The sequence below is a fragment of the Pelophylax lessonae genome (assembly GCF_965119305.1).
Source record: "Pelophylax lessonae genome assembly, chromosome: 6".
Classification (NCBI taxonomy): Eukaryota; Metazoa; Chordata; class Amphibia; order Anura; family Ranidae; genus Pelophylax; species Pelophylax lessonae.
In genome coordinates, this window is record NC_138773.1 from 185398012 (window position 1) to 185414908 (window position 16897).

The 16897-nt window shown below is 43.6% G+C and overlaps 1 protein-coding gene across 1 annotated transcript in view; it reads right to left on the reverse strand.

The window, feature by feature from the left end:
* Window positions 1–16897, reverse strand: part of CFAP410 (cilia and flagella associated protein 410) — a 96424-nt gene that overhangs the window by 66362 nt on the left and 13165 nt on the right. The window contains exon 3 of the mRNA XM_082260373.1: window positions 14637–14655. Within this exon, the coding sequence (XP_082116499.1) occupies window positions 14637–14655 (19 nt within the window). The remainder of the gene's footprint in view (window positions 1–14636; window positions 14656–16897) is intronic.

Genomic DNA, 16897 nt, shown 5'->3' on the forward strand with positions numbered 1-16897 from the left:
TAGCGGGCGTAGTGTCTAGGGCACGGCCGCTCCGCTTCTGCACCCTGCTCCCTCTTCTGCTGTGCTGGTGGCTCTGTGCGACCACCGCCTCTTCCTCCAAACTACTCAGGTCACCTGCATGACGTTCATTCCATGTGGGGTCGAGGACCTCATCGTCCTCCACATCATCTTCCACCCAGTCTTCACCCCTGCCCTCCTTGTCGGTCTCCACAATGCTGAACGCCGCAGCAGTTGGCACCTGCGTTTCGTCATCATCGGAGACGTGCTGCGATGATCCTTGCATGTACTCATCTTGAGAAATAAGTGGTTGGGCATCGCTGCACTCAATCTCTTCCACTTCTGGGGCAGGGCTAGGTGGATGGCCCTGGGAAACCCTGCTGACAGAGTCCTCAAAAAGAATAAGAGACTGCTGTATGGCTTGGGGCTCAGACTGCTGGCCTGATTTGCAAGGGGGTGAGGTGAAAGACGGTTGGACATTGGCTGCAGGTGCCAACTCTGACCTTTCTGCAGTAGACTGGGTGGGAGACAATGTGAAGGAACTGGAGGCACTGTCAGCAGCAAACCAATCTACTATCGCCTCAACTTGTTCTGGCCTCATCACTTCTAGGGGCGTTTGATGCCCTACCAAATACTGATGCAGGTTCTGTCGCCTACTCACACTTGAGGAAGGTGTTTCACTTGTGCGTGTAGCTGGCACAGATCGACCACGTCCTCTCCTTGCAACAGGAGCTCTACCAGCGGCACCACTACCCAGGCCACGGCCCTTATTTGACGGTCTCCTCATATTTCTGTAATTTAAGATCTTGCCCTAGAAAGGTTTTTATTGAATAGCGGAATAGGAAATATGATCCAAAAAAGTGTATGTATCTCGCACGTACAAAACCACACTAGGCCCCAATTACTATTGTTTCTACCCCTAAAAGGATGGATGAGGAGTAGGAGGAGTATGGAACAGACAGCACCCTCAAATCTTCAGAAGTATGAGATGAACCCCAAAAACTTGGAAAGGTGGATCTCACACGTACCGACACAGACTATCCCGCAATTCAATTGATCCTCAAAGGTTTTTATTGAATAGCGGAATAGGAAATATGATCAAAAAAAGTGTATGTATCTCGCACGTACACAACCACACTAGGCCCCAATTACTATTGTTTGTACCCCTAAAAGGATGGATGAGGAGTAGGAGGAGGAGTATGGAACAGGCAGCACCCTCAAATCTTCAGAAGTATGAGATGAACCCCAAAAACTTGGAAAGGTGGATCTCACACGTACCGACACAGACTATCCCGCAATTCAATTGATCCTCAAAGGTTTTTATTGAATAGCGGAATAGGAAATATGATCAAAAAAAGTGTATGTATCTCGCACGTACACAACCACACTAGGCCCCAATTACTATTGTTTGTACCCCTAAAAGGATGGTTGAGCAGTAGGAGCAGGAGTATGGAACAGGCAGCACCCTCAAATCTTCAGAAGTATGAGATGAACCCCAACAACTTGGAAAGGTGGATCTCACACGTACCGACACAGACTATCTCGCAATTGAATTGATCCCCAAAGGTTTTAATTGAATAGCGGAATAGAAAATATGATCAAAAAGAAAGTGTATGTATCTCGCACGTACACCACCACACTAGGCCCCAACTACTATTGTTTGTACCCCTAAAAGGATGGTTGAGCAGTAGGAGGAGGAGTATGGAACAGGCAGCACCCTCAAACCTTCAGAAGTATGAGATGAACCCCAACAACTTGGAAAGGTGGATCTCTCTCACACGTACCAACACAGACTATCCCCCAATTTAACTGATCCCCAAAGGTTTTTGATTAAATAGCGGAATAGAAAATATGATCCAAAAAAAGTGTATGTATATCACACGTACACAACCACACTAGGCCCCAATTACTATTGTTTGTACCCCTAAAAGGCTAGATGAGGAGTAGGGGGGGTATGGAACAGGCAGCACCCTCAAACCTTCAGAAGTATGAGATGAACCCCAACAACTTGGAAAGGTGGATCTCTCTCACACGTACCAACACAGACTATCCCCCAATTTAACTGATCCCCAAAGGTTTTTGATTAAATAGCGGAATAGAAAATATGATCCAAAAAAAGTGTATGTATATCACACGTACACAACCACACTAGGCCCCAATTACTATTGTTTGTACCCCTAAAAGGCTAGATGAGGAGTAGGGGGGGTATGGAACAGGCAGCACCCTCAAACCTTCAGAAGTATGAGATGAACCCCAACAACTTGGAAAGGTGGATCTCTCTCACACGTACCAACACAGACTATCCCCCAATTTAACTGATCCCCAAAGGTTTTTGATTAAATAGCGGAATAGAAAATATGATCCAAAAAAAGTGTATGTATATCACACGTACACAACCACACTAGGCCCCAATTACTATTGTTTGTACCCCTAAAAGGCTAGATGAGGAGTAGGGGGGGTATGGAACAGGCAGCACCCTCAAACCTTCAGAAGTATGAGATGAACCCCAACAACTTGGAAAGGTGGATCTCTCTCACAAGTACCAACACAGACTATCCCCCAATTTAACTGATCCCCAAAGGTTTTTGATTAAATAGCGGAATAGAAAATATGATCCAAAAAAAGTGTATGTATATCACACGTACACAACCACACTAGGCCCCAATTACTATTGTTTGTACCCCTAAAAGGCTAGATGAGGAGTAGGGGGAGTATGGAACAGGCAGCACCCTCAAACCTTCAGAAGTATGAGATGAACCCCAACAACTTGGAAAGGTGGATCTCTCTCACACGTACCAACACAGACTATCCCCCAATTTAACTGATCCCCAAAGGTTTTTGATTAAATAGCGGAATAGAAAATATGATCCAAAAAAAGTGTATGTATATCACACGTACACAACCACACTAGGCCCCAATTACTATTGTTTGTACCCCTAAAAGGCTAGATGAGGAGTAGGGGGAGTATGGAACAGGCAGCACCCTCAAACCTTCAGAAGTATGAGATGAACCCCAACAACTTGGAAAGGTGGATCTCTCTCACACGTACCAACACAGACTATCCCCCAATTTAACTGATCCCCAAAGGTTTTTGATTAAATAGCGGAATAGAAAATATGATCCAAAAAAAGTGTATGTATATCACACGTACACAACCACACTGGGCCCCAATTACTATTGTTTGTACCCCTAAAAGGCTAGGAGTAGGGGGAGTATGGAACAGGCAGCACCCTCAAACCTTCAGAAGTATGAGATGAACCCCAACAACTTGGAAAGGTGGATCTCTCTCACACGTACCAACACAGACTATCCCCCAATTTAACTGATCCCCAAAGGTTTTTGATTAAATAGCGGAATAGAAAATATGATCCAAAAAAAGTGTATGTATATCACACGTACACAACCACACTAGGCCCCAATTACTATTGTTTGTACCCCTAAAAGGCTAGATGAGGAGTAGGGGGGGTATGGAACAGGCAGCACCCTCAAACCTTCAGAAGTATGAGATGAACCCCAACAACTTGGAAAGGTGGATCTCTCTCACACGTACCAACACAGACTATCCCCCAATTTAACTGATCCCCAAAGGTTTTTGATTAAATAGCGGAATAGAAAATATGATCCAAAAAAAGTGTATGTATATCACACGTACACAACCACACTAGGCCCCAATTACTATTGTTTGTACCCCTAAAAGGCTAGATGAGGAGTAGGGGGGGTATGGAACAGGCAGCACCCTCAAACCTTTAGAAGTATGAGATGAACCCCAACAACTTGGAAAGGTGGATCTCTCTCACACGTACCAACACAGACTATCCCCCAATTTAACTGATCCCCAAAGGTTTTTGATTAAATAGCGGAATAGAAAATATGATCCAAAAAAAGTGTATGTATATCACACGTACACAACCACACTAGGCCCCAATTACTATTGTTTGTACCCCTAAAAGGCTAGATGAGGAGTAGGGGGAGTATGGAACAGGCAGCACCCTCAAACCTTCAGAAGTATGAGATGAACCCCAACAACTTGGAAAGGTGGATCTCTCTCACACGTACCAACACAGACTATCCCCCAATTTAACTGATCCCCAAAGGTTTTTGATTAAATAGCGGAATAGAAAATATGATCCAAAAAAAGTGTATGTATATCACACGTACACAACCACACTAGGCCCCAATTACTATTGTTTGTACCCCTAAAAGGCTAGATGAGGAGTAGGGGGAGTATGGAACAGGCAGCACCCTCAAACCTTCAGAAGTATGAGATGAACCCCAACAACTTGGAAAGGTGGATCTCTCTCACACGTACCAACACAGACTATCCCCCAATTTAACTGATCCCCAAAGGTTTTTGATTAAATAGCGGAATAGAAAATATGATCCAAAAAAAGTGTATGTATATCACACGTACACAACCACACTGGGCCCCAATTACTATTGTTTGTACCCCTAAAAGGCTAGATGAGGAGTAGGGGGAGTATGGAACAGGCAGCACCCTCAAACCTTCAGAAGTATGAGATGAACCCCAACAACTTGGAAAGGTGGATCTCTCTCACACGTACCAACACAGACTATCCCCCAATTTAACTGATCCCCAAAGGTTTTTGATTAAATAGCGGAATAGAAAATATGATCCAAAAAAAGTGTATGTATATCACACGTACACAACCACACTAGGCCCCAATTACTATTGTTTGTACCCCTAAAAGGCTAGATGAGGAGTAGGGGGAGTATGGAACAGGCAGCACCCTCAAACCTTCAGAAGTATGAGATGAACCCCAACAACTTGGAAAGGTGGATCTCTCTCACACGTACCAACACAGACTATCCCCCAATTTAACTGATCCCCAAAGGTTTTTGATTAAATAGCGGAATAGAAAATATGATCCAAAAAAAGTGTATGTATATCACACGTACACAACCACACTAGGCCCCAATTACTATTGTTTGTACCCCTAAAAGGCTAGATGAGGAGTAGGGGGGGTATGGAACAGGCAGCACCCTCAAACCTTCAGAAGTATGAGATGAACCCCAACAACTTGGAAAGGTGGATCTCTCTCACACGTACCAACACAGACTATCCCCCAATTTAACTGATCCCCAAAGGTTTTTGATTAAATAGCGGAATAGAAAATATGATCCAAAAAAAGTGTATGTATATCACACGTACACAACCACACTAGGCCCCAATTACTATTGTTTGTACCCCTAAAAGGCTAGATGAGGAGTAGGGGGAGTATGGAACAGGCAGCACCCTCAAACCTTCAGAAGTATGAGATGAACCCCAACAACTTGGAAAGGTGGATCTCTCTCACACGTACCAACACAGACTATCCCCCAATTTAACTGATCCCCAAAGGTTTTTGATTAAATAGCGGAATAGAAAATATGATCCAAAAAAAGTGTATGTATATCACACGTACACAACCACACTAGGCCCCAATTACTATTGTTTGTACCCCTAAAAGGCTAGATGAGGAGTAGGGGGAGTATGGAACAGGCAGCACCCTCAAACCTTCAGAAGTATGAGATGAACCCCAACAACTTGGAAAGGTGGATCTCTCTCACACGTACCAACACAGACTATCCCCCAATTTAACTGATCCCCAAAGGTTTTTGATTAAATAGCGGAATAGAAAATATGATCCAAAAAAAGTGTATGTATATCACACGTACACAACCACACTGGGCCCCAATTACTATTGTTTGTACCCCTAAAAGGCTAGGAGTAGGGGGAGTATGGAACAGGCAGCACCCTCAAACCTTCAGAAGTATGAGATGAACCCCAACAACTTGGAAAGGTGGATCTCTCTCACACGTACCAACACAGACTATCCCCCAATTTAACTGATCCCCAAAGGTTTTTGATTAAATAGCGGAATAGAAAATATGATCCAAAAAAAGTGTATGTATATCACACGTACACAACCACACTAGGCCCCAATTACTATTGTTTGTACCCCTAAAAGGCTAGATGAGGAGTAGGGGGAGTATGGAACAGGCAGCACCCTCAAACCTTCAGAAGTATGAGATGAACCCCAACAACTTGGAAAGGTGGATCTCTCTCACACGTACCAACACAGACTATCCCCCAATTTAACTGATCCCCAAAGGTTTTTGATTAAATAGCGGAATAGAAAATATGATCCAAAAAAAGTGTATGTATATCACACGTACACAACCACACTAGGCCCCAATTACTATTGTTTGTACCCCTAAAAGGCTAGATGAGGAGTAGGGGGAGTATGGAACAGGCAGCACCCTCAAATCTTCAGAAGTATGAGATTGTGTTCACTGTACCCCACAAAGATTGAGTTCACTGCACCCCACAATGATTGTGTTCACTGCACCCCACAAAGATTGTGTTCACTGCACCTCACAAAGATTGTGTTCACTGTACCCCCCAAAGATTGTGTTCACTGCACCCCACAAAGATTCTGTTCACTGTACCCCACAAAGATTGTGTTCACTGCACCCTAAAAGGATGTTGTTCACTGCACCCCACAAAGATTGTGTTCACTGCACCCTAAAAGGATGTTGTTCACTGCACCCCAAAAAGATTGTGTTCACTGTACCCCCCCAAAGATTGTGTTCACTGCACCCCACAAAGATTGTGTTCACTGCACCCCAAAAAGATTGTGTTCACTGTACCCCCCAAAGATTGTGTTCACTGCACCCCAAAAAGATTGTGTTCACTGTACCCCCCAAAGATTGTGTTCACTGCACCCCACAAAGATTCTGTTCACTGTACCCCACAAAGATTGTGTTCACTGCACCCCAAAAAGATTGTGTTCACTGTACCCCCCCAAAGATTGTGTTCACTGCACCACACAAAGATTCTGTTCACTGCACCCCACAAAGGATTTTGTTCACTGCACCCCAAAAAGATTGTGTTCACTGCACCCCAAAAAGGATTTTGATCACTGCACCCCAAAAAGGATGTTGTTCACTGCACCCCAAAAATGATTTTGTTCACTCCACCCCAAAAAGATTGTGTTCACTGCACCCCACAAAGATTGTGTTCACTGCACCCCAAAAAGATTGTGTTCACTGTACCCCCCAAAGATTGTGTTCACTGCACCCCACAAAGATTCTGTTCACTGTACCCCACAAAGATTGTGTTCACTGCACCCCAAAAAGATTGTGTTCACTGCACCCCAAAAAGGATGTTGTTCACTGCACCCCAAAAAGGATGTTGTTCACTCCACCCCAAAAAGATTGTGTTCACTGCACCCCACAAAGATTGTGTTCACTGCACCCCAAAAAGATTGTGTTCACTGCACCCCAAAAATGATTTTGTTCACTGCACCCCAAAAAGGATTTTGTTCACTGCACCCCAAAAAGGATGTTGTTCACTCCACCCCAAAAAGATTGTGTTCACTGCACCCCAAAAAGATTGTGTTCACTGCACCCCACAAAGGATTTTGTTCACTGCACCCCAAAAAGATTGTGTTCACTGCACCCCAAAAAGGATGTTGTTCACTGCACCCCAAAAAGGATTTTGTTCACTGCACCCCAAAAAGATTGTGTTCACTGCACCCCACAAAGGATTTTGTTCACTGCACACCAAAAAGGATTGTGTTCACTGCACACCAAAAAGGATTGTGTTCACTGCACCCCAAAAAGATTTTGTTCACTGCACCCCAAAAAGATTGTGTTCACTGCAGCCCAAAAAGATTGTGTTCACTGCAGCCCAAAAAGATTGTGTTCACTGCAGCCCAAAAAGATTGTGTTCACTGCAGCCCAAAAAGATTGTGTTCACTGCAGCTCACACACAGAAAAATGGATGTGGATCACTGACACCTGCCTATCTCCAATCCCACACCACACAGCAATATCGATTGTAGTTTGTAGAACACAGTTTCCCTAAAATTCAGCAGACTCTGTCCCTAACAGGATTGAGAAGAGATCGTAGATCAGGATTGAGTGCAGATTCACCCCACCCCCCACACAGCAATATCGATTGTAGTTTGTAGAAGACACTGACCCTATAATTCAGCAGACTCTATCCCTAAAATGCCTACAACTCGCCCTGCCTAAACACTCCGACCTGTCCCTCAATTCTATCCGGACACAAATGGTTTTTTCCTGCCTATCTTTCCCTAATCAGCAGCCAGCACATTGATGTGTGCTCTGTCCCTTAGCTAAGCAGCAGAATGACGCTGCTGCGGCGGCTGCCTCGAACTTATAAAGACTTGGTCACATGCTTCAGACGGCCAATCACAGCTACTAAGACATTTGCAGGCATGGCTGGGATGGCTTAAGGCACACCAGTTAAACGATTGTTGATTGGCTGTTGAAAGCCCGCCATGAAAAGAGCGCCAAAGCATGCAAAACCCGGAAATAAAACGACCGAACACGGATTTTTACCCGAACATACAGTAAAGTGTCCGTGTCCGTGTTCGGGTAAAAAAAATCCAATTATTCGGTACGAACACGAATAATACAGTCCGTGTTCGCTCAACACTAATCACTAATGTTAGCGGTACACAATATTTATTTTTTTTCCCTTCCTTAGCAGAATCCCCAGGGTTTAAGCCTAGTGAAGAGTGTCCTCTGTTACTATGCAGCATTTTGGAGTATTGCCCTATATGCCCCTCTCCTGTTTAAACCTATTCAAGTAATAAACTTCAAAAAGACATCACCTAGACTGGGTATTGGAGCTGAAGTGAGTGGACTGGTGCTTGTGGTGGTGGGCAGCCTCTGTATTATCAGAGAAGAACAAGCTAGTACAAGCGGCCCCTTACAGGGGGTAGCATTACAACTACAAACGTAGATGGTTTAAAAATATCTTTTTAGTCATGAATATAGTAAATATTATATAAATTTTTATGTTTTTATCTAGCCAGCAGAATGATTTCTAGAATCCTTTTTACACGCTTTCCATTTTAAAGCAATTGTAACCCTAAATAATGATTTTTCTGCCAGCCCCTCTCTTTTAGGCTCCCATCCTGTGCTTTATAATTGTTTTTTTTTAGAAACAAAGGCTCTAAATACCTTTTTGTGCTGTAGCTTCAGGGCGGTCACGTGACTCCCGGGCGCTCTGATATTACGATCCAGAACTACAGCAGGAGGAGCCAAGCTCTCCCTCTGATGTCAGCCCCAGAGCCACAGGACTGCCGAGCTAGCTGATTGGCTCTTCCCGCTATAGCCCTGGATCGTAATAGCAGAGCAGCCGGGAGTCACATGACTGCCCTGAAGCCACAGCCTTTGTTTCTAAAAAAACAATTATATAGTGCAGGATGAGAGCTTAAAAGAGAGGGGCTGGCAGTGACATTTTCTTTTTTATTAACAGCAGCGGGGGGGGGGGCAGAGACAAAGACACAGACTCCGAACTGATAGACAGGGGGGGGGGAGCAGAGAGGAGACAAAGCGGATGATGGAGGCTCGTAAACTGACCACGGTGTCAGAGCTCAGCAGCCATGATATACCGTGGCCAGTTTACAGGGGGGGGGGGGGCAGAGACTGGCAGGATCAGCCAGGTTTTTTACAATTTCCAGTGGGACAGGATAGACAGCACAAACACTGTGCTGTTTAACCTGCTACAGGGAAACAGAATCTCTTTTTTTTTTTTAGGGTAACAAACACTTTAACCTTACCATGGTGTTGGGAATAGGCTAATGTTAAAAGTAAGAACAGCACAAAATAAAAAAAATTACACAAACAAGTGAGTAAGTCATAAGAGTGCCGTATTCCTAATTGTAAAGTTGAGTCTGAGGTTTCAATTACATGGGAATAGCCTGAGAGGGGCCTACTCTGAGATGATTCTTTAGCTAATCCAATGTACTCTGGGAATCATTTGGTATGTATTAAATGTATATTTGCATTTGTTTATATATACAAACACACACACACACACACACACACACACACACACACTAATACTGCCTGTATTTAGGAAAATACACTGAGGGATGTTTTAACCACTTCCTGCCCGCCCTATAGGCGATTGACGGCGGGAAGGTGGTTGTGTTATCCTGACACGCCGTCATATGACGACGGCAGGATAATGCGCTCTGCGCGCCCCTGGGCTCACTCTGACACACCGCATCTCTGATCTCGGTAAAGAGCCTACTGACGTAGGCTCTTTACCATGTGACCAGCTGTGTCCAATCACAGCTGGTCACATTGTAAATAGGAAGAGCCTTTGACCGGGTTCACTTAGTTCGTGCCTGACAGGCACGAGTAGAGGAGAGCCAATCTGCGGCTCTCCTGACGGGGGGTCTGCACTGGTAATCAGAGCATTGATTACCAGTGCAGATCCTTGGGGGGGGGGTGCCACTAGAACCACCAGGGATGCCCACCCATGACCCCAGGGATGCCCACCATGGCCACCAGGGATGGCAATCAGGGCTCTCCCCATCAGTGCTGCCCACCAGTGCCCTCCCCATCAGTGCTGCCCACCAGTGCCCATAATTGCCATCTATCAGTGCCACCCACCAGTGCCCATTATTGCCCACCAGTGCCGCCTATCAGTGCCCATCAGTGCTGATCAGTGCCGCCTATCCTTGCCACCTATTAGTGCCGCCTATCAGTGCTACCTATCAGTTCCACATATCAGTGCCCATCAGTGTTGCATATCAGTGCCGCCTATCAGTGCCACCCCATCAGTGCCACCCCATCAGTGCCTACTCATCAGTGCAGGAAAAAACATATCTATTTACAAAATTGTATAACAAACAAAAAACTTTTTTTTTTTTTCAAACTTTTCGGTCTTTTTTTTATTTGTTTAGCAAAAAAGGAAAAACCTTGCGGTGATCAAATGCCACCAAGAGAAAGCTCTATTTGTGGGGAAAAAATGACATAAATTTGGTTTAGGTACAGTGTTGCATGACTGCGCAATTGTCATTCAAAATGCAACAGCGCTAAAAGCTGAAAATTGGCCTGGGCGGAAAGGGGGAAAAGTGACGGTATTGAAGTGGTTAACAAAGAGCTGCATTCATTTTTGCATTTTATATATACAGTTGTGCTCCTAAGTTTACATACCCTGGCAGAATTTATGATTTCTTGGCCATTTTTCTGAGAATATGAATAATAACACAAAAACTTTTCTTTCACTCATGGTTAGTGTTTGGCTGAAGCCATTTATTATCAATCAACTGTGTTTACTCTTGTTTAAATCATAATGACAACAGAAACTACCCAAATGACCCTAATCTAAAGTTTACATACCCTGGTGATTTTGGCCTGATAACATGCACACAAGGTGACACAAATGGATTTGAATGGCTACTAAAGGTAACCATCCTCAGCTGTGATCTGTTTGCTTGTAATTAGTGTGTTTATATAAAAGTTCAAAGAGTTTCTGAACTCCTGACAGACCCTTGCATCTTTCATCCAGTGCTGCACTGACATTTCTGGATTCTGAGTCATGGGGAAAGCAAAAGAATTGTCAAAGGATCTGCGGGAAAAGGTAGTTGAACTGTATAAAACAGGAAAGGGATATACAAAGATATCCAAGGAATTGAGAATGCCAATCAGCAGTGTTCAAACTCTAATCAAGAAGTGGAAAATGAGAGGTTGTGTTGAGACCAAACCAATGTCAGGTAGACCAACTTAAATTTCAGCCACAACTGCCAGGAAAATGGTCCGGGATGCAAAGAAAAACCCACAAATACCTTCAGGTGAAATACAGGACTCTCTGAAAACATGTGGTGTGGCTGTTTAAGGATGCACAATAAAGAGGCACTTGAAGAAAGATGGGCTGCATGGTCGAGTCCCATGAAGATAGCCATTACTACGCAAATGCCACAAGATATCCTGCTTACATTATGCCAAACAACACGGAGACAAGCCTCAAACCTTCTGGCACAAAATCATTTGGAGTGATGAGACCACATTTGAGCTTTTTGGCCACAACCATAAAATCTACATTTGGAGAGGGGTCAACAAGGCCTATGATGAAGGGTACACCATTCCTACTGTGAAACACGGAGGGGGATCGCTAATGTTTTGGGGATGTGTGAGCTACAAAGGCACAGGAAATTTGGTCAGAATTGATAGCAAGATGAATGCAGTATGTTATCAAAAAATACTGGGGCTGCACATGGGATGTACTTGGACATTCCAACATGACAATAATCCTAAACACAAGGCCAAGTCGACCTGCCATTGGCTACAGCAGAATAAAGTGAAGGTTCTGGAGTGGCCATCACAGTCTCCTGACCTCAATATCATTGAGCCACTCTGGGGAGATCTCAAACGTGCAGTTCATGCAAGACAGCCCAAGAATTTACAGGAACTGGAGGTTTTTTGACAGGAAGAATGGGCAGCTTTACCATCTGAGAAGATAAAGAGCCTCATCCACAAATACCACAAAAGACTTCAAGCTGTCATTGATGTTAACCACTTTACCACCGGAGGATTTTGCTGTCTTACGTCTGGGCCACTTTTTGCGATTTGGCACTGTGCGAATTTAACTGACTATTGCGCGGTCATGCAACGCCGTACCCAAACGAAATTTACGTCCTTTTTTTCCCACAAACAGAGCTTTCTTTTGGTGGTATTTGATCACCTGTGCAATTTTTACTTTTTGTGCTATAAACAAAAAAAGAGCGACAATTTTGAAAAAATAACAATATTTTTCACATTTTTTTTATACGAAATTCCCCCCCAAAAAAATGTAAATATCAAAAATGTTTTATCATTTTAGGCCAATTTGTTTTCTGCTACATATTTTTGGAAAAAAAAAAAAAAAAATTGCAATAATCGTATTTTGATTGGTGTGCGCAAAAGTTATTGCGTTTACTAACTAAGGGAAATATTTCTGTCATTTTTGGTGTTTTTTTTTTTTTTTTTTAATGAGTAATGGCGGCGATCTGCGATTTCTTTTTTTGCGGGACTGCGACATTGCGGCGGACAGATCGGACCCTTGACTGACATTTTTGGCACTTTTGGGGGTAACAGTGACATTACTACAGTACTACAGTAATCAGTGCTATAAATATTCACTCTTACTGTAAAAATTACACTGGCAGGGAAGGGGTTAATTTTTATTGGTGATCAAGGGGTTAATGTATGCCTGGCGCTTACTAACGTGCGTGGGGGAAGGGGACTGAGTGACACAGGGACAGATCGATCTGGTTCAGCTATGCTGAACCCTGCAATCTGACCCTGCCTGTCACTTAGGAGATCTCCACACTCGATTCCCCGACGATCGGGGAAGAGCTGTGATGTGACTGAATACAGCGGGAGCGCCGCCGAGGTCTTCGTCGCCAGACGTTATCGAGCCACTTTGCCGCAGTAGAGCTCTAGTGAGCAGCGGTAAAGTGGTTAAATGGGGCAATACACAGTATTAACCACTTAAGCCCCGGAGGATTTGGCTGCTAAAAGACCAGGGGGTTTTTTGCGATTTTTTACTGCGTGACTTTAACGGAAAATTGCGCGGTCGTGGGACGCTGTACCTAAACGAATTTGACGTCCTTTTTTTCCCACAAACAGAGCTTTCTTTTGGTGGTATTTGATCACCTGTGCGATTTTTTGATCATGCGCTATAAACAAAAAAATGCGTCAATTTTGCAAAAATAACAATATTTTTCAAATTTTTTTATATGAAATTCCCCCCCAAAAAAATGTAAAAATCTAAATTTTTTAACATTTTCGGCCAATTTGTTTTATGCTACATATGTTTGGTAAAAAAAAAAAAAAATCGCAAAAAGCGTATTTTGATTGGTTTGCGCAAAAGTTATCGCGTTTACTAACAAAGGGAAAGATTTTTGTAATTTTTGGTTTTTTTTTTTTTTTAACGCGTAATGGCGGCGATCTGCGATTTTTTTTGCGGGACTGCGACATTGCGGCGGACAGATCGGACCCTTGACTGACATTTTTGACACTTTTGGGGTTACCAGTGACATTACTGCAGTAATCAGTGCTATTCATATGCACTGTTACTGCAAAAATGACACTGGCAGGGAAGGGGTTAACTGTATTGGAGAGGGAGGGGGGGGGGGTGTTTCTAACTGTAAAGGGACATGGCTATTGGTGTAAAAACAAAGATCAACGGTCCTACATAGTAGAACCGTCTGATCTTCATTTTTATACCAGGGAGAATGACAGTGTTTACATAAGCCGTCCGCCTTTCTCCCTTCACAGGAGCGATCGTGAGTGTCCGCCGGTCACACGCACTGACTTGTCAGTGAACGAGCCGCGGCGGGCGCGCGCCTGCCAGCAATTGGCTCACAAGTCAGTGACAGGCGAGTGACGTACCGATACTTCACTCTGCCTGGCCGGGGCTGACCGCCGCAGTATATAGTCGTGCAGCGGTCGGCAACCGGTTAAGAACTGGGGGAATGTAAACTTTTGATCAGGGTCATTTGGGTAGTTTCTGTTGTCATTATGATTTAAAAAGAGTAAACACAGTTAATTGATAATAAATGGCTTCAGCCAAACACTAACCATGAGTGAAAGAAAAGTTTTTGTGTTATCATTCATATTGCCTGAAAAATGGCCAAGAAATCATAAATTCTGCCAGGGTATGTAAACTTATGAGCACAACTGTATATATTTTTTAAATGTGTAAATGCTAATAAAAAAAATAAAGAAATGCAAAACAAATGTGAATTGCTTAAACTAAAAATACATTTTACTGATATCTAGATTTCAAAATTCAGGATACAAGTCTTCTTTCAGACATTACTTACATCTGTAAGGCGGCTTCCCCTAAAACAAAAACAAAAACATAGAAAAATCAACCCTTTAATGCCATATTGGTTTCATAGGAGAATAAAAAAAAACACAATGCTCTAACAGTACAGGTACATCCCCCATCCAGTGTATAGGGGGTTACTGTGCAAGCAGTGCAATGCAATATTTCAGACAGAATGATGTAAACAAGGCACAATTATGGGAAAAGGAAAGTAATCACATACAGTAGGTGGGATGAAGTTGAGTTTTTGATTAGAATAGGGGACCAGATAGCTCTTTTAAACAACATGAACTTTAAACATAAACAACAGCATAGTCTTGGACTGTTCTATAGAGAACTTGTACTAGTTCAGTGCCTTGGCTTAGTGCTGGATTGTAGCTGCCACTGACAGCAAGGGGGTGCCAACATTTAAACTTCCCCAGTAGAACCACTATTACTGAACACCACTTTCAATTGCCCCTGGGATGCACAGATGTACAGATGTACTAGTTCCCTTTTCAAATGACGCACAGGACTCAAGAGACTAAGGCTGGCCATACATGTTCAACTTTTGTTGTACAATTTTCTGTTAGATCTACCACAAACCACATACAGGCAGTCCCCGAGTTACAAACATTCAACTTACAAACGACTCCTACTTACAAATGGAGAGAGACAACAGGAAGTGAGGAGAAATCTACACCTAGGAAGGGAAATTCACTTCTGTAAGAGTTATCATGAGAAAAAGGTGTCTCCACTGGAGCTTTATCACCAATCCTTGTTTCCACAATAACCCCAAATTTTCAAAATCCAGTTGTCATAGGAACAGAAAGTGAGGTGAAATCTTCTGAACAGGGGTACAGACAGCAAAGAAAATGGTACAGGCATGATAACCCTTCCCTATGCTATCTAAAAAACTTAAAAATTATTATTTTGGCTGTAACTACACTTAAAAAATTTACCTGTTCCGACTTACAAAACAAATTCGACTTCAAGCGGAATTCCGGGCACAGAAACATTTTTTTAATAAACATACCCCCGGGACAGTCAGGGCTAGTACATTCCACAATGGCTAGCCTCTGATCTGTCCTGGTTCGCACTTACCTGCAAGAAGAAATACTCACTTATAAAATTTCTTCCACAGCGTTGCCATCTCTCTTGTGGGCAGCTGAAGCCGGCGCGATCCTCTTCGGCGTCTTCTTCCGCGTCTTCTTCTCCCAGAATGCGCCTGCACCGGCCCCTCTCGTCACTTCCGGTGCGGCGCCGCATTCCTCCACAGCTTCTGGGCATGCCCAGAAGCTGTTTAGCACCGGCCCGGAAGTGACGAGCGGGCCGGTGCCGTCGCATTGATTCCTGGGAGCGATGACGTTCAGCTCCCAGGAATCATCGCAAGACAGGAAGTGACGGCGGAGCCGCGGCGCTGAGGGAGGAAGTGAAGAATAGGTGAGTATATTCTATCTAAAATTACAAGGTGAGTGTAAAAAAAGAAAAAACCTAACTATCCAATTCCTTTTCAGGTTAAGAAGACCAAGCGGACGGGCACAAAAAAAAAGGTTGTTTTTGTGCCCGGAACTCCGCTTTAAGAACAAATCTACAGACCCAACCCTATCTTGTTTGTAACCCGGGGACCGCCTGTAATGTGAGGTCAGAGCTAAACAACACATTCACTTGTATCTAATTAGGCAGGCATTCGTACTACATACTTGAAGGTAAATTTCAAGAAAATTGGACAGAAAATTGTAAGAAAATTGTATCATGTATGGCCAGCCTAACTGATTAAGCCATGCATATATATGTATAACCAAAAATGACCGATCTGCACAAGTGTTTTTACACTGAAACATACGGTCATCACACAACTGGATTTCCCATTCTGCCCATTTGGCATCAATTGTTTTTTTCATTCCACAAAAGTGGCGATTATAGGCATATTTAGTATGCCTATATCAACCAGCATACTGTATCAGGTTCCAGGCTGTGAGCAGGCCCTCGACATCCTCACTATCAACACAGGACAGCTGGTTCTGCATTGTGCGTAATGACATCAGAGTGCCTGCAACTGATGGATCAGCAAGAGAAACAACTTGTGGGGACTGGTCATAACAATCAGAGGTAGCCTGCAGAAGCGAGGTATAAGATAAGTAAAATTCCTGTTTATGTTCTTCCTAGATAAAAATGAACATTTGACCCTTGCAGTGTGGGCAGAGCCCCAATGCAAGGGTAACTTTTGATTTCATCTGGATTCAGAGATAGGCAGCTGCCCAGATTTTTTCTGTT